Below are 18,137 nucleotides of genomic sequence, written 5' to 3'. Positions count from 1 at the left end.
GCACCCTGCACCCCTTCCTGCACCCCAACCCCCTGCCCCAGCCCAGAGCCCCCTCCCACACCCTGAACCCCTCATTTCTGGCCCCATCCCAGAGCCCACACCCCCAGCCCAGAGCCCGTACCCCCTCCCACAGCTCAACCCTCTGCCTCAGCCCAGTGAAAGTGAGTGAGGGCGGGGGAGAGCGAGCGATGGAGGGAGGAGGGCTACAGTGAGTGGAGTGTGGGGCCTCAGGGGAGGGGCAGGGCAGGGGCGTGGCAAGGGTGTTGCTGATGAAGGGTTTTGTGCAATTAGAAAGCTGGCAACCCTACCCGTGGGGGAGGGCTGGGGAGCTAATTAGACACCATGGGACACATGCTCAGAAGCTCTCATTATTCTCAGTGAGTGCTGAACTCTTGCCACCGCCAGGCTGTGGGGTGGGATTCCCAGCTTCTTGCCCTAGAACCCAGTCCCAAGCCCAACAAAGTCCCATGGCCTTCTTTGGCCCTGGATTGGAGCTGTGATCATGAGGGCAGGCTGCCTCCATCTATGTGCATTAGTGTATGTGCCAGCCGCCAAGGAGGCGTACATACCTGTCTGGGGAGGAGAGTGGTGGGGACTTAGCCGCTGGTCCTGGACTGCACGCCTGAGCTCAGGGCCCAAACTCATATACCACTGGCCTGGCCTGGGGGAGACTGCTCAGCCTGCCACTCACACACACATTCACAGACACGCTCACACGTGCTCTCATACACACACACGCGCTCTCATAGACACGCAGTCACACACACAAATGCTCACACACATTCACATGCGCTCTCACACACCTGCTCTCACACGCACTCCCACATGTGCACTCACACACATGCACTCACATGTGCTCTCACACACTCACACATACACACTCAGACAAGGCTGTCTAGTCTTTCTCAGTGACTGGGGAGAAGGGCCTCAAGACCCTTGTCTAAGACTGGTGCAAAGAAGCTCAGGATGGTGCCACCCTCCTGCAGTACAAACAGCTTTCTGCGGAACCTGCTGCGAGGCCCCAATCCTGGCCTGACACCGTCACTCCCAGCCAGCAGCAGGGCTGGGAGTCCCGACACTCTCAGGCAGCTTCAAAGTGCACTATACCACCAAGAGACCCACTCAGCCTGCACCCACTCCCAGCAGCCACTTCTGACCTCCCCCTCTCCACCTTGCAGGGGAAGAAAGCAGGGATGTGGGATAATAACAAACCAGGGAAGGGCCAAGCATGCTGGAGTGCGTGGCCTTTGCTGTTTCCTAGAGGAAGGCAGCATGGTCTGGTGGTTAGAGCTCTGGGAGTCAGGAAACCTGGGTTCTGCTCTTGGCTCTGAGATTAACTCTCCATGTCACTTTGGGCAAGTCCCTTTCCACCTTTCTGCCTCACTCTACAATACAGAGGTTCTTGGAGGCACCATGCCAGGGGCCAAGCCCTTGGTCCTTTCCCCCAGCGTAGGCTCCAGTAGCCTTCAGGGTCTATTGCTGAGTGAGTGGGGTCACAAAACGCCTCCGGCCAGGGCCCCCTCCCTGGCGCAGAGGTTGGATGTGGCTCTTTCATGGTGTTTGGGGTTTCCTTTCAGCTCGGCAACGCTCCCCATTACGTTCAGGTGCTTGGAAGACAACAACGGGGTGGACAAGCGCATCACCAGGTTCGTTCTGCCCGTAGGCGCGACCATTAACATGGATGGCACAGCTCTATACGAGGCCCTGGCAGCCATCTTCATCGCACAAGTCAACAACTATGAGCTCGACTTTGGGCAAATCATCACAATCAGGTGACTGGGCCCAAGAACCTGTGCCATTCAGAGGGAGTCAGGCATCGGGGGACTCACAGGGCTTGACGGCTGACCCCAAAGGGATCAGGCACCGGTTCTGCTTTGAAAAGGGACTGAGAAGAGGGGGAAACAACAAATTCAGAGAGGGCCCCACTTTTGCCAGCCATGTTCTGGGAGGCGGTTCTGCCCCAGGCCAGAGATCAGGCTGTGGTTTTCAGACTGGGGTACATGAAGTCTCTCCCCATGGTGAGCAGAATGAGCCCATGAGAGCCAAGCAGCAGAGGTTGGGGGTTGGGGGATTGAGGGTGGAGGGGTCTCTGACAATGACCGCAGTTTGTAGTGTTGTTGCAACCATGTTGGTCCCAGTCTATTACAGAGATAAGGTGGGAGAGGGAATATCATAGAATCATAGAATTTCAGGGTTGGAAGGGACCTCAGGAGGTCATCTAGTCCAACCCCCTGCTCAAAGCAGGACCAATCCCCAGGTAAATCATCCCAGCCAGGGCTTTTTCAAGCCTGATCTTAAAAACCTCAAAGGAAGGAGATTCCACCACCTCCCTAGGTAACGCATTCCAGTGTTTCACCACCCTCCTAGTGAAAAGATTTTTCCTAATATCCAACCTAAACCTCCCCCACTGCAACCTGAGACCATTACTCCTTGTTCTGCCATCTGCTACCACTGAGAACAGTCTAGATCCATCCTCTTTGGAACCCCCTTTCAGGTAGTTGAAAGCAGCTATCAAATCCCCACTCATTCTTCTTTTCCGCAGACTAAACAATGCCAGTTCCTTCAGCCTCGCCTCATAAGTCATGTGTTCCAGTCCCCTAATCATTTTTGTTGCCCTCCGCTGGATGCTTTCCAATTTTTCCACATCCTTCTTGTAGCGTGGGGCCCAAAACTGGACACAGTATTCCAGATGAGGCCTCACCAATGTCGAATAGAGGGGAACGATCACGTCCCTCGATCTGCTGGCAATGCTCCTACTTATACATCCCAAAATGCCATTGGCCTTCTTGGCAACAAGGGCACACTGCTGACTCATATCCAGCTTCTCGTCCACTGTCACCCCTAGATCGTTTTCTGCAGAACTGCTGCCTAGCCATTCGGTCTCTAGTCTGTAGCGGTGCATGGGATTCTTCCGTCCTAAGTGCAGGACTCTGCACTTGTCCTTGTTGAACCTCATCAGATTTCTTTTGGCCCAAACCTTCAATTTGTCTAGGTCCCTCTGTATCCTATCCCTTCCTTCCAGCATATCTACCTCTCCTCCCAGTTTAGTGTCATCTGCAAACTTGCTGAGAGTGCAATCCATGACATCCTCCAGATCATTTATGAAGATATTGAACAAAACCGGCCCCAGGACCGACCCTTGGGGCACTCGGCTTGATACCGGCTGCCAACTAGACATGGAGCCATTGATCACTACCCGTTGAGCCTGACAATCTAGCCAGCTTTCTATCCACCTTATAGTCCATTCATCCAGCCCATACTTCTTTAACTTGCTGGCAAGAATACTGTGGGAGACCGTGTCAAAAGCTTTGCTAAAGTCAAGGAATAACACATCCACTACTTTCCCCTCATCCACAGAGCCAGTTATCTCATCATAGAAGGCAATTAGATTAGTCAGGCATGACTTGCCCTTGGTGAATCCATGCTGACTGTTCCTGATCACTTTCCTCTCCTCGAAGTGCTTCAGAATTGATTCCTTGAGGACCTGCTCCATGATTTTTCCAGGGACTGAGGTGAGGCTGACTGGCCTGTAGTTCCCAGGATCCTCCTTCTTCCCTTTTTTAAAGATGGGCACTACATTAACCTTTTTCCAGTCTTCCGGGACCTCCACCGATAGCCATGAGTTTTCAAAGATAATGGCCAATGGCTCTGCAATCACATCCGCCAACTTCTTTAGCACTCTCGGATGCAGCGCATCCGGCCCCATGGACTTGTGCTCGTCCAGCTTTTCTAAATAGTCCCGAACCACTTCTTTCTCCACAGAGGGCTGGTCACCTCCTCCCCATGCTGGGCTGCCCAGTACAGTAGTCTGGGAGCTGACCTTGTCCGTGAAGATAGAGGCAAAAAAAGCATTGAGTACATTCACTTTTTCCACATCCTCTGTCACTAGGTTGCCTCCCTCATTCAGTTAGGGGCCCACAATTTCCTTGACTTTCTTCTTGTTGCTAACATACCTGAAGAAACCCTTCTTGTTACTCTTCACATCTCTTGCTAGCTGCAACTCCAGGTGTGATTTGGCCTTCCTGATTTCACTCCTGCATGCCCGAGCAATATTTTTATACTCTTCCCTGGTCATTTGTCCAATCATAGAATATCAGGGTTGGAAGGGACCTCAGGAGGTCATCTAGTCCAACCCCCTGCTCAAAGCAGGACCAATCCCCAACTTCTTGTAAGCTTCTTTTTTGTGTTCAAGATCAGCAAAGATTTCACTGTTAAGCCAAGCTGGTCACCTGCTATATTTACTATTCTTTCTCTACATCAGGCTGGTTCGTCCCTGTAACCTCAATAAGGCTTCTTTAAAATACAGCCAGCTCTCCTGGAGTCCTTTCCCCCTCGTGTTATTCTTCCAGGGGATCCTGCCCATCAGTTCCCTGAGGGAGTCAAAGTCTGCTTTTCTGAAGTCCAGGGTCCATATTTTGCTGCTCTCCTTTCTTCCTTTTGTCAGGATCCTGAACTTGACCATCTCATGGTCACTGCCTCCCAGGTTCCCATCCACTTTAGCTTCCCCTATTAATTCTTCCTGGTTTGTGAGCAGCAGGTCAAGAAGAGCTCTGCCCCTAGTTGGTTCCTCCAGGACTTGCACCAGGAAATTGTCCTCTACACTTTCCAAAAACATCCTGGATTGTCTGTGCACCGCTGTATTGCTCTCCCAGCAGATATCAGGGTGATTGAAGTCTCCCATGAGAACCAGGGCCTGCAATCTAGTAACTTCCGTGAGTTGCCAGAAGAAAGCCTCGTCCACCTCATCCCCCTGGTCCGGTGGTCTATAGCAGACTTCCACCATGACATCACCCTTGTTGCTCACACTTCTAAACTTAACCCAGAGACACTCAGGTTTTTCTGCAGTTTCATACCGGAGCTCTGAGCAGTCATACTGCTCTCTGACATACAGTGCAACTCCCCCACCTTTTCTGCCCTGCCTGTCCTTCCTGAACAGTTTATACCCATCCATGACAGTACTGCAGTCATGTGAGTTATCCCACCAAGTCTCTGTTATTCCAATCACATTATAATTCCTTGACTGTGCCAGGACTTTCAGTTCTCCCTGCTTGTGTCCCAGGCTTCTTGCATTTGTGTATAGGCACTTGAGATAACTCGCTGATGGTCCCTCTTTCTCAGTATGAGGCAGGAGCCCTTCCCTCTCTCATCCTCCTGCTCGTGCATCCTCCCGGTATCCCACGTCCCCACTTACCTCAGGGCTTTGGTCTCCTTCCCCTGGTGAACCTAGTTTAAAGCCCACCTCACTAGGTTAGCCAGCCTGCTTGCGAAGATGCTCTTCCCTCTCTTAGTTAGGTGGAGCCCGTCTCTGCCTAGCACTCCTCCTTCTTGGAACACCATCCCATGGTCAAAGAATCCAAAGCCTTCTCTCCGACACCACCTGCCTAGCCATTCATTGACTTCCACGATTCGTCGGTCTCTACCTGGGCCTTTTCCTTCCATGGGGAGCATGAACGAGAACACCACTTGCGCCTCATAGTCCTTTATCCTCCTTCCCAGAGCCAAGTAGTCCGCAGTGATCCGCTCAAGGTCATTCTTGGCAGTATCATTGGTGCCCACGTGGAGAAGCAGGAAGGGGTAGCGATCCGAGGGCTTGATGAGTCTTGGCAGTCTCTCCGTCACATCGTGAATCTTCGCTCCTGGCAAGCAGCAGACTTCTCAGTTTTCCCGGTCAGGGCGGCAGATAGATGACTCAGTCCCCCTGAGGAGAGAGTCCCCGACCACCACCACCCTCCTCCTTCTCTTGGGAGTGTTGGTCATGGAACCCCCAACCCTAGGACAGTGCATCTCATGCCTTCCAATCGGCGGAGTCTCCTTCTGTTCCATTCCCTCAGACGTATCATCTAGTCCACTCTCTGCATTAGTACCTGTGGGGAGAACATGAAAACGGTTGTTTACCTGTATCTGCATTGCTGGTACATGGATGCTCCCCTTTCTTCTTCTGGAGGTCACATGCTGCCAAATTTTTTCACCGTCCGTCTGTCCCCACTGCGCAGCCTGCTCTGAATCTTCAGAATGTTGTGTCCTTAGAAGCATATCCTGACATCTGTCCAGGAACTCTTCAGTTTCTCTTATGCGACGCAGGGTCAATACTTGTTTCTCCAGACCTTGAACCTTCTCTTCCAATATGGAGACCAGCTTGCACTTCGTACAAAGTGGCTTCTGTTCTGTGGAAGAAAGACAAACATGGCACATCCAGTGCAGGTCACAACAGCTGAACTTTTTTATTACCTTCCTTCTACGAGCTTCCTCGGGAATTTTAGTAACTACTCAGAGAAGACAGCAAGATGTAAGCCTCAGTGGGCTCTCCCCAGGTGAACTCCCTCTGTTAGCCTCTCTGCTGTTCGCTGCTCAGCTGGTTCGCAGCTGACTGGCTTTTTATAACAGTCAGGCCCACTCAGGGCTCACCTGGAATATATCTTTCCTTGGACCAGCTTCTGTTGGAGAAGGAGACAAGCTGGGCCAGCCCTGAAGAAGAGCTCAGTGCAGCTTAAAAGCTTGTCTCTTTCCCCGGCGGAAGCTGATCCAATCAAAGCTATTCCCTCCCACGCCTTGTCTCTGCAGCAGGAAGGTTCGCTAATCACTGACCTCGGCGAGCAGGTTGTAAACTGAACTTCCCTGATTGATGTTACCTGTGAAAAGGGCCAAAAGCCCAAACTATAGCTTGAGGGTCCCCAGATCTCAGCTCTGCCCTGGAGTGCCCGGCTAGATGGCGAGTTACAAAGCAAGCAGCCAGCATGTCTGCGCTGGAACAGACAAACCCACGGGAACACTTTGCAGTTATGACTGAATGTCCCAGCGGGGGCGGAATTCCTAGGCATTCCTGGCTGCTCCATCCCTCGGAGCCCTGAAATCGCCCTTTGAAATGGGTAAGTGCAGGGGAGGGCACATACTGCTGCTGGGACACAGTAGACCAGAGTATGGATGCAGGAAGCAGCCTGCGTTCATGGCCATTGCAAGTGTGCACTGTGCTGCATGCCTGACCAGCCACTGCCCATGGGGATGGCAGGAGCCTGCTTGGTGACCGAGGCCAGCTGTTGAGATTGCGGCTGATGGGATTTGAGCACCTTTGTGATACACTGAATTTATTGCTCACACTACTTGCCTCTTTGGGTGACACTGGCTCTGTGAACTGGCGCTGGACTAGATCAGAACATAGGAGAACTCCTGCCTTCCTCAAAGGCTGCAGGAGGGTTCTTCACCCCACAGCAGGAGCTGGGAGTTTGACTCCCCCAGGCTAGGTTGTTCCATTCAGTCCCGGCTTGGGTGGATTGTGCTGTGGCTCTTGTATGTAGAAAGGGATGAAATAGCACCAGGACCTGAGCAGTCCTGCACTTTGTGGAGTTTGAACTCCGCACCAAAGGTCATCGCTCCAGCCCCTCTACAGGCTGCATGTTTATATAATCACACATCTTTCCAGCTGCTGACCAGTCTCTGTCCATAAGTCCCTTCTGAGCCATTTCTCACCCTGGAATCATAACCCAAAGCCAGGGAAACTGGGATGTTAGATGGGATGGGATCTGAGTTACTATAGAAAATTCTTTCCTGGGTATCTGGCTGGTGAATCTTGCCCATATGCTCAGGGTTTAGCTGATAGCCATATTTGGTGTCGGGAAGGAATTTTCCTCCAGGGCAGATTGGAAGAGGCCCTGGAGGTTTTTCACCTTCCTCTATAGCATGGGGCACGGGTCACTTGCTGGAAGAGGATTCTCTGCTCCTTGAAATCTTTAAACCACAATTTGAGGACTTCGATAGCTCAGACATAGTTGAGAGGTTTATTGCAGGAGTGGGTGGGTGAGATTCTGTGGCCTGCATTGTGCAGGAGGTCGGACTGGATGATCATAATGGTCTCTTCTGACCTTAGTATCTGTGAATCTATGAAACTGCTTCTCTTCAGGGCCCGCCTTAAAAGTTGAGACCCTTTCAGGTATGTCTACACTGCCATTAGACACCTGTGGCTTCCCCATGCCATAGAACAGGAGTGGGGAACCTATGGCCTGTGGGCCGGATCCGGCCCGTTGCTTAATTTCATCCAACCCGCGTATCCCATAGGCTGGGGAAGGCTGTGCCTCCCCAAACAGCCAGGCGTGGACCACACTCCACCCTGCCCAGGCCCCCTCCCCGCCTGTTCACCGCCGTGCAGCGTGCAGCTCCTCCAGTCCCCCTGTGCTCCAGCCAGGGCTCGGAGGGCTGCCCGTCTGCCCTCCTGGCACTCTGGGTCTAGGCAGGCCTGAGCGCTGCCTGACTTCCAGGTGCTCCAGGCCTGGGCAGGGCTGGGGCCCACGCCATCTGCCCTCCCGGCACCCCTCTGGGGCTGGGAGGCTAGCCTGGGGCGGGGTTTGGGGCCGGTGGCCATGGGGTGGTGGCCCACAGGACTCTGGCAGGGAGGTGGAAGGGGCATGGCTGGGGGCTTTGGATCAGACCCTTGCTTTTTACTATTATGTGACCCGCGACTGATTGTTTTCTGTGGGTCAGTGGTCCGTGGTAGAAAAAAGGTTCCATAGAACCTGCCATAGAACATACGAACGGCCACATCGGGTCAGACCAACGGTCCATCTAGCCCAGTCTCCTGTCTTACGACAGCGGCCGGTGCCAGGTGCCCCAGAGGGAATGAACAGAACAGGCAGTCATCAAGTGATCCATCCTCTGTCGGCCCATTCCCAGCTTCTGGCAAACAGAGGCTAGGGACACCAGTTTCTCTGAAATGGCCTTATCATCCTTGAGTGCTCCTTTAGCATCTTGTTCGTCCAGGGGCCCCACTGGTTGTTTAGCAGCTTCCTGCTTCTGATGTACTTAAAAAAAATTTGCTATTAGTTTTTGAGTCTTTGGCTAACTGTTCTTCAAATTCTTTTTTGGCCTTCCTAATTATGTTTTTACACTTTGCTTGCCAGCCTTTATGCTCCTTTCTATTTTCCTCACTAGGATTTAACTTCCACTTTTTAAAGGATGCCTTTTTGCCTCTCACTGCTTCTCTTACTTTGTTGTTTAGCCACGGTGGCTCTTTTTTTGATTCTCTTACTATGTTTTTTAATTTGGGGTATACATTTGAGTTGAGCCTCTGTTACAGTGTCTTTAAAAAGTTTCCATGCAGCTTGCCGGGATTTTACTTTTGGTGCTGTACCTTTTAATTTCTGTTTAACGAACTTCCTAATTTTCATGTAGTTCCCCTTTCTGAAATTAAATGCTACCATGCTGGGCAGCCGTGGTGTTTTCCCTGCCACAGGGATGTTAAATTCAGTTATATTATGGTCACTATTACCAAGCAGTCCAGCTATATTCATCTCTTGGACCAGATCCTGTGCTCCATTTTGGACTAAATGAAGAATTGCCTCTCCTCTTGTGGGTTCCAGGACTAGCTGCTCCAAGAAGCAGTCATTTAAGGTGTCAAGAAACTTTATCTTGGCATCCTGTCCTGAGGTGACTGTCAATATGGGGATAGTTGAAATCCTCCATTATTATTGAGTTTTTTTGTTTTTATAGCCCCTCTAATCTCCCTGAGCATTTCACAGTCACTATCACCATCCTGGTCAGGTGGTCAGTAATATGTCCCTACTGCTTTTTTCTTATTATTCAAGTATGGATTGCTATCCATAGAGATTCTATGGTACAATTTGGTTCATTTAAAATTTTTACTTTATTTGATTTGATGCTTTCTTTCACGTATAGTGCCACTCCCCCACCAGCATGACCTGTTCTGTCCTTCCAATATATTTTGTACCCTGGTATTACTGTCTCACTGATTATCCTCATTCATCAGTATTGTAGGCAGAGATATTACCATCTCCCTATTCCTACCCCATGTTCCCATTTATACATCCAAACAAGCTGTGATATCTGCATCCCTATTATCTGGGAAAGTTTCCTTCTAAGGGTACGTCTACACTGCAGTTAGACAGCCTGGGCTGGCCTGTGCCAGCTGACTCCAGACTGCTGCGGGGCTGCAGGGTCCTAGACCCTGTGCTCCAACCCAGGTCCAGAAGTCTACACTGCAATTAAACAGCTCCTTAGCCTGAGCTGTGTGTGCCTGGGTCAGCTGTTTAAAACAAACCAAAGGAAGCATTTCTTCACACAATGCACAGTCAACCTGTGGAACTCTTTGCCAGAGGACGTTGTGAAGGCCAAAGCTGTAACAGGGTTCTAAAAAGAGCTAGATAAATTCATGAAGGATAGGTCTATCAATGGCTACTAGCCAGGATGTGCAGGGGTGGTGTCCCTAGCCTCTGGTTACCAAAGACTGGGAATGGGCGATAGGGGATGGATCACTTGATGATTACCTGTTCTGTTCAGTTCATTCCATCTGGGGCACCTGGCATTGGCCACTGTTGGAAGACAGGATACTGGGCTAGATGGACCTTTGGTCTGACCCAGTATGGTTGTTCTTATGTTCTTGATGAGACCTTTACTGGACACTGTGTCCAGTTCTGGCCTCCATGCCTGAAAAAGGATGTTGAAAAATTGTAGAGGGTTCAGAGCAGAGCTACAAGAATGATTCAAGGTCTGGAGAACCTGCCTTGCAGTGACAGCCTAAAGAAGCTCAATATATTTAGCTTATTGAAGAGAAGGGTAAGAGGTGACTTGATCACGGTCTGTACGTTCCTACCCGGTGAGAAGATTTCTGATCGCAGAGAGCTCTTTAATCTTATAGATTCATAGACATAAGGCCAGAGGGGTCCGTTTTGACCATCAGTTCTGACCTCCTCCATAACTCTGGCCATAGCTTCTGGGTTAACGAGAGCAGATCCTTTAGAAAGACATCCAATTTTAATTTAAAGACTGCAAGTAACAGAATCCACTATGTTCCTTGGTAAGTTGTTCCCATGGTAAATTACTCTCAATATTAAAAATTGTTCCTTATTTCCAGTTTGAGTTTGTCTAACTGAAACTTCCAGCCATTGGATTTTTTTCTACCTTTGCCCACTAAGGTGAAGAACCCTCTAGTATTATATATTTTTTCCCCATAGAAGTAGTAACAGACTCCACATCACACATGCAGTGCAGGGTTTGGATGGTGGCAGTAAATAAGGCAGGGGCTACAAACTGACTGAGGAATACTGAACAAGCTGCCTCCTTCACTGAGCACTGTCCGTCCTTTGTGCTGAATGAGGTGCAGTCCTGTGGAAACACAGTGTATGGTTATAGAATTAAGGAATGTACCATAATGCCTAGACACAACGTGGCAGCGCTAGGGTTGCACAGGCCACCAGAGATCTGCCATTTCCTACCTTTGCAGTGTGTGACTTTGCAGATTTAACGTTTTAATATAGTTTTTTTCCATGCAATTAAAAAATAGAATAAAATAAAAATAAGTGTGGAACCAAATTTGGGGCTTGAACCTGCTCCACTGATGCCAAAGGCAAAGATCTTGGTGGCTTCAGTGGGAGCAGAAGTGTACACTGATTGAATGAAGACCTGCCCCTTTGCAGGGCATGGCCCACACCTTTCTTTCTCCTGCTGATCACTGTGCTTTCCCGTCCTCCCCAGCATCACTGCCACTGCAGCCAGCATTGGAGCGGCAGGCATCCCCCAGGCAGGCCTGGTGACCATGATGATTGTGCTGACATCGGTGGGGCTGCCAACTGAGGACATCACCCTCATCATTGCTGTGGACTGGTTTCTGTAAGTGCCCTGCACAATGGCGAGCTCTGCTCCAGCTGCAGAGCCAGGTCCTTCCTGCTATGTGCGGGAGTTTGCTGTGCTCAGTGCCTGGGCCAAACAGCACAGTGAAGGCTCTAGGACCACCTTGTATCTCTAGGCTTGCAGCCTACTCCTTTACATGTGGGGTCCAGCCAGGGCTCCTCAGCACATATCCCAGAGACTCCAGGCACAAGTGACCATGTTCAGAGCAGCTAGGTCACTGAGCAGAGTAGGCTCCATTTGCTCTAACTGGCCAAGTCCTAAAGACTTTTCCTAGACCTTCAGGGCCAGCTTGTCCCCAAAAGGTGCAGGCCTGCATTGGGGCAGTACTGCACCCAGGGAGCTTGGGAAGGGATTGTGTCTCAAGGAGGCACAGGGCTCCCTGGGGGCAGGAGTGTGGCATCGGCGCCAGAATAGGGAGGGCCAGGGGGCCACGATCCTCCCACTTTTTGAAAGTGGACAGATTAGCCCTGCCCCCACCTCCAACCCTGCTCCTCTTCTTCCCCCCAAAGCCCTACCCTCTGACCAGGCTGGCAGCTGGAGCCCGGCTGGGGAGCCTGGGCAGCGGGGGGTGCCATGCCACTGACCCGCCACCTGATTGGGGTGGGGGGAACAAGAGAAGCCCCCAGCCCATGTCCCCGCTCCTGGGCCCCCCGCCCAAGGCAGGTGGAGGCTCCTCATTGCTGCCTGGCCACACGGCTCTTACAATGGCCGGGCTGCGGCTCTGAGGCCCTAGCCCCTGGCCGGAGCCAGGTCAGAGTAATAGCCATGCAGGCAACTGTGGGGAGCCACAAACCCTCCACCTGCACCGGGGGGTTGCTCTCGGCCCCCTCACACCAGGCAGTTGGAGGGTCTGCGGCTCCCAGCCCGCTCCGGGTTCCGGCATGGCCGGGGGCGGGGCAATGGAAGGAGCGGGGCTCCTGCCCCCCCACTTTTGGGACGGTTCCACCGGGGCTGGAGTGTGGCCCTGGCAGACAGCAGCAATATTTGTGTATTCTGCATTCGTTGTGATGCAGACTGAAGCGGGTCACGCTAACTATGGGCATTAAAAATTAACACAGGAATAGACTGAAAGAACAGCTCCCAAGTCTAGGATTACGTTGGTAAGAAGAAAATTGACCAGGGCTGCAGGCAAATGGCTACGGGTGAGTGCCAGAAAGTGCACCCCTGCAACACAGAGCAGGGGACGGAGGCTGGCGAAGGGTCTCAGGCCTAGGGAGCTGATGAAATGATGTTGGCTGTTGTGTTTAAATGATTGCACCCTATAAGGGATCAGCTGCCTCCTGAGCACCCCCTCATGGCCAGAGGTCATGCTGCAGCAGCCTGCTTCTGTTCCTTTCCTTGGGCCCTTTCGTAACTCACTCAGTTAACTGGTGCTGAAGCGTTTTCTGTTTCACAGGGTCGGGTTAGAGCAAGGCAGGGCGTAGGCTGGTGCTAGGGTGACTGTAGCAGGCCCTCAGAGTTGTGTTTGCACAGTTCGGGGGTCATCCCCCAGCAAAGCTCCACCCCCTCCTACGTGCACAGGCCCAGGACCCTCCCTGTCCCCTCTGAGCCCCTGCCCTCGCACAACGCTCGGCCCACTCACGTCGTGCAAGTGCTTAAACATTCCAAAACCGAGGCAATTCATGCACGAACCCCTCTGCTGGGAACCAGTTCCAGCTGCCACACATGCAAGTTACCTGACAAACCACAAAGGCAAGGAAATGAAAAGTTAAAGCACCTAGCAGTACATGCCCTCTACTCCACCCACAGACACACACCTTTTCATTACCGCAATTACCGTACGCCACGTGGCGCAGCCTTAACCCAGAGGGATTCCAGCCTCCTACCCCCACATTTTGCAACATATGTAACATATAGTGTCATCTCTATAGCGAGGTGTAGTCAAGTCAGAACATGACACAGGCTCGATCCACCACCTGGGCCCCTGCTTGTCAAGAATCAGTTTTCATCCCTTTCATTCCTGAACTGGTACTGTGATAGGCGTGCATCCTACATAATGTGGGGGCACCTAGCCCACCCCACTCGTAGAGTACACACCAGCATCAGCAGGGACAATCTGATTGTCACCAACACAGAGGCCAAGAAGGGGGTTTGTGTGGGGTCATAAGAATTACAAGTAAGCAGAGCAAGTTCAAGGACAAATGACTTCTGCCTAGATGTGCCTCCCACAGTCAACCGAACTGGAAGAGTAGGAGCTCAAGGTGAAACAGTGAAGAAACAGGTCCTATTGGCAACAGTGCTCGTGGGGTAGGTGGCTGCCATCCCTGAGGGCAGCGTTAAGGTTCTGGGGTAGATGTGACAGTCCCATGCATGCCAGTGGGTGTAGAGGGAGTGTACCAGTCAGTGGCTTCACTCCTCACTCCATGGTTTTGTGTCAGGTGTGTTTTGTGTGTGGCCACCTGAATTAGTTCACAATTGCCTTTTTGTGTGTGTATAAATAAGTAGAACGATGACATAACAGCTACTGGCAAAGAAACCGGAGCAATTTGGTGGGAAATGATTTTTAATCATATTTTGTCAAACTCTTGGTGGGGGCAGTTTGGTTGGTTGGTTTTGTTCAGGCTCGTTTTAAAGCACAGTTCTGCTCAGAGACAGCTTGGTGGGGTGGGGGGGGTGTCCTTGTTTGTCTTTCAGTGAGTCCGAATCCAAAGCCAGCTGCCAGCTCTGAGCCCTGTGGGACACCAGTAGAAAAGGTTCTGCAGGCCAGATTACCCCTCCAGGAGAGCTGTGCGGCCCCGGTGCTTGGAGCAGGACTGCACAAGTGTGAAGTGATGGGAAGTTTTGTCAATGCCAGGCTGCAGTTCACTCTATCTCAGCCCAGCTGGCTCTGCCAGATGAAAACCAGTCACAAGTTATTTGAGACCCTAAAGGCAGCAGAACTGAGAGCGATGCACAGAGCCTGATTTCCCTCTCACACCAGCTGTAAACTGAGAGCAATCCCTTTGAAACCGGTGGAGCTGTACTGGTCCTGCTGACATTCCAGGGAAGTGCCGGGCGGAAGTGAGAGGCGGGAGTAGATCAGTTGAATAAGAAGGACTCATTTTAAAATCACTTCTCTGAGTCAAACCGAACTTCAGGTGTCCCAAGTCGGGGGGGCCATTCCGTAGCTGCCTAGATCTGCCTTAGGAAGATTTTCAGCACAAATTTCATTTTGACCCTTTGTCTAAAGCACCAGGCACTAGAGCTGCTTGAAAAATGGGGAACATTTCCCTGAAAATGTTTGTGGAAAATGTGTCCCTTTTTCTGTTGAAATTCTGACAGTTTTCAGCTAGCTCTGGTACCAAAAAGTGATGACATTGCCCTGAAAGACTCATCCTGTTTTTCATGGTCACTCTTCTCTGCTGCTTTCCAGGGACCGTCTGAGAACCACCACCAATGTGCTGGGGGACTCCCTGGGAGCTGGGATTGTGGAGCACCTGTCTCGGCATGAGCTGGATGCACAGGACAGCGAGCTCGGGAAGTCTGTGATTGAGGAGAATGTGAAGCCCTATCACCTGATCTACCCGGCGAACACCCACAAGCACCGCAGCAGTGAGACAATCATGTGACGCCAGGAGCAGGGTTCAGATTGAGCCTTTAAAAAGGTCAAGACTTTCAGTGGCGGGGGATGGAGAAAGAGCCAAGCAGAAGCAAACTCTCCTCCCCCTACACACATTTCCCCATGCAGCCTCCCAGCCCTGCCTCTTTTAAACCTAAGCTACAGAGAAAACAAAGATTTAACCCTTTCTTTACCTAGACAGTTAGATGTTCATTGTGACCCTCATATTAGAGAAGCAGGACTGAGAGGTCCTGCCTTTGTGGTCCACTTCCCCACCCTGGACTAGACTAGGAGTGGGAGGATGATAGTGTTTAGATTAGTAACTGTTCCTCCTCTGCACTTTGAGGCAGAAAACTGGAGCAGCCCGTCTCCCACTTCTAGACATTGTCTGAGGCACCAGGTGTTTCATTAGCATCTTTCTTCAAATTTTTATCTGCCTTTCTTTGTATGCTTGGCATGAAGAAGGGTTAAGGACCAAGACAATAGGCAGCAACTGGCTCCTAGAATTAGTTGGTATTTTGCAGTAACCAGCTAGGATTTGGTTGCTTCCATGGTACTTCCCTGTCACTATATAGCAGCATTTTTCTTGTGAAGTCCTGGCTTTCTAGTTTCTATTGTGATCCAGGAATCAGACCTGAGTATGTTACATTCAAAGGTAGAGTTGGCCGAGCACAGGGGTTGCCAATCTGGGGCTCCGGAGCCACGTGCGGCTCTTCAGAAGTTACTAGGCGGCTCCTTGTCTAGGCCCCAACTCCGGGGCTGGAGCGACAGGCGCCAACTTTCCAGTGTGCTGGGGGGTCCTCAATGCTCAACCCCTGGCTCCGCCACAGCCCCTGCCCCCACTCCACCCCTTCCCACCCCTCCCCTCAGCCTGCCGTGCCCTCGCTCCTCCCCCCTCCCCCTGCAGAGCCTCCTGCATGCCACGGAACAGCTGATCAGGAGGCGCTGGGAGCGGGGAGTGGAGCTAATGGTGGCTCTTTGGAAATGTACATTGGTAGATTCTGGCTCATTCTCAGGCTCAGGTTGGCCACCCCTGGCCTAGCAGCTCCCCTGGTTCTCAGCTAAAGCATTACCCAACCAATAACTGGAGCTAGATTAGTGATTTGATTGTCACTGTGGCTGCATAGAAGCATTGTCACAAAATTCTTAATGTCCTCCTGCAGAGATGCAGAGCCAAACAGCAGGTCAGGCTCCACAGGTCTGAGGATCACCACTGGGAACCCGGTTTACGTTAGCAAGGGGCACACAAGGAATCAGGGGGGAGCCGCTAGAAGAACTCCCCGACTTCTCAAGTGGCAATTATATTTATATCAGAATAGCAGCAGTGACATCATAGCAGCCCAGGGTTCCTGAGGGCCTATCTCGTGCAGTATCCTGACAACCTTGTTACAGGCAGCTCTCAGGGCTGCATGGCTTTCAAGGGGCTGGGAGTCTGTGGACAATATGGACATTCTGACTTTTCTTTTACTCTTTAGTTTGGGACAAAATATCATTACCTGTGAATATGGGCCAGGCTGGCAGAACCAGGAAGGGGTTGAATGACTTCTGTTCATCTGAGAAGCTGCTAGAGGTGGGCACACGAGCACAGACAAAGAATTGATTGGCATTGGTTAAGGCATCTAGCAGTCTTTAGGTACTCCAGGACTTGGATGGGAAATCAGGCTTCTTCTATAAGGTCAAGAGGGTCGAGGGATAGCTCAGTGGTTTGAGCATTGGCCTGCTAAACCCAGGGTTGTCAGTTTGATCTTTGAGGGGGCCATTTAGGGATCTGGGGCAAAAATTGGGGATTGGTCCTGCTTTGAGCAGGGGGTTGGACTAGATGATCTCCTGAGGTCCCTTCCAACCCTGTTATTCTATGATTCTAGGGGGTCGTGTCACTCCTCAAAAGTTGCCTTGATAGCCAGTAGCTCCTTGTCCAGACTATCATAGCTTTTTTCTGCCAGGGTTAGCTTCTGAGAATAAAAGGCACAAGGGTGGAGTAGGGGTGGGGGGCATATTGAGTTTGGCAGAGTTTGAGGTGTGGACCTCGATTGTAAATGGTTTAATGGGACCTGGGTGAATCAGGATGAGTGCTGTGGTAAACTTCTGTCGATCAAAGGCCAACTGAGCCTCTGTGGACCAGGCAAACCAGGGCAAACCATTAACCATGCTGCCAGGCTAGAGAATCCTTTAATAAATTGCCTGTAGAAACTGGTGAACCCAGGAATTGCTGCATCCTGCTACCTCCTTAGGCACGGCCCAGTTGGATAGTGCTGCCACCTGACACGGGTCCATGGTGTGTCCCGCGTGCAAAATGATATATCCCAAGAATTCCACTGTGGCTTTATGGAACTCAGTTGTTCTCCATGCTGGAGAGACAGGGCTGGACCTGATCAACTTGCATGGGTTTGGGCATTGGAGAAAGGACTGGTAAGGCAGGGCTGGAGCCAGCAGGGCTGGTGGATGCTGGGAGGACTATATATTTTCTTGGCAGCATTCGGTCAGGCAGTCTGTTGATCTTGATGCATAGGTCGACTAACCCATCCAGGTGGGTCAGTGATCCCACCCATGCCAGGTCATCTTTAATAGTGTCATTTTAGGCCAGGCTGGAAATGATAACTCTGGTCAGCCTCATTCCACTCAAAGTCTGCTGCCAAGCATTGGCACTCTAGCAGCCATCTGGCATTCCTGCTAACACCTGAAGTGCAGCTTGAGCTGCACACTTGAAGATCACCACCATAGCTTGAATGAAGTCCTCACATTGTCCCAGAATGGCTCCAGGAATGGAGATGCAAAGCTAGGGCCTCCTCAGGAAGCAGCCTGATAATCTGTCCCACTCAAGGTTGGTCAGTGGGGTACATAGAATCATAGAATCATAGAAGATTAGGGTTGGAAGAGACCTCAGAGGTCATCTAGTCCAACCCCCTGCTCAAAGCCATCTAGTCCAACCCCCATCTCTGAGCGTATCAGAAATAGGAGCCAACAC

The 18,137-nt window shown here is 51.3% G+C and overlaps 1 protein-coding gene across 1 annotated transcript in view; it reads left to right on the top strand.

The window, feature by feature from the left end:
* LOC141977793 (excitatory amino acid transporter 1-like) overlaps positions 1-16,038 on the top strand; it is a 122,181-nt gene extending 106,143 nt beyond the window's left edge. The window contains exons 9-11 of the mRNA XM_074939476.1: positions 1,578-1,772; positions 11,479-11,613; positions 14,987-16,038. Coding sequence (XP_074795577.1) covers positions 1,578-1,772; positions 11,479-11,613; positions 14,987-15,182 — 526 coding nt within the window. The 3' untranslated portion in view covers positions 15,183-16,038. The remainder of the gene's footprint in view (positions 1-1,577; positions 1,773-11,478; positions 11,614-14,986) is intronic.
* The last annotated feature ends 2,099 nt before the right edge of the window (positions 16,039-18,137 follow it).

This window comes from Natator depressus, chromosome 25 (genome assembly GCF_965152275.1).
Source record: "Natator depressus isolate rNatDep1 chromosome 25, rNatDep2.hap1, whole genome shotgun sequence".
Lineage (NCBI taxonomy): Eukaryota > Metazoa > Chordata > Testudines > Cheloniidae > Natator > Natator depressus.
This window is presented reverse-complemented; position numbering and strand designations above follow the sequence as displayed.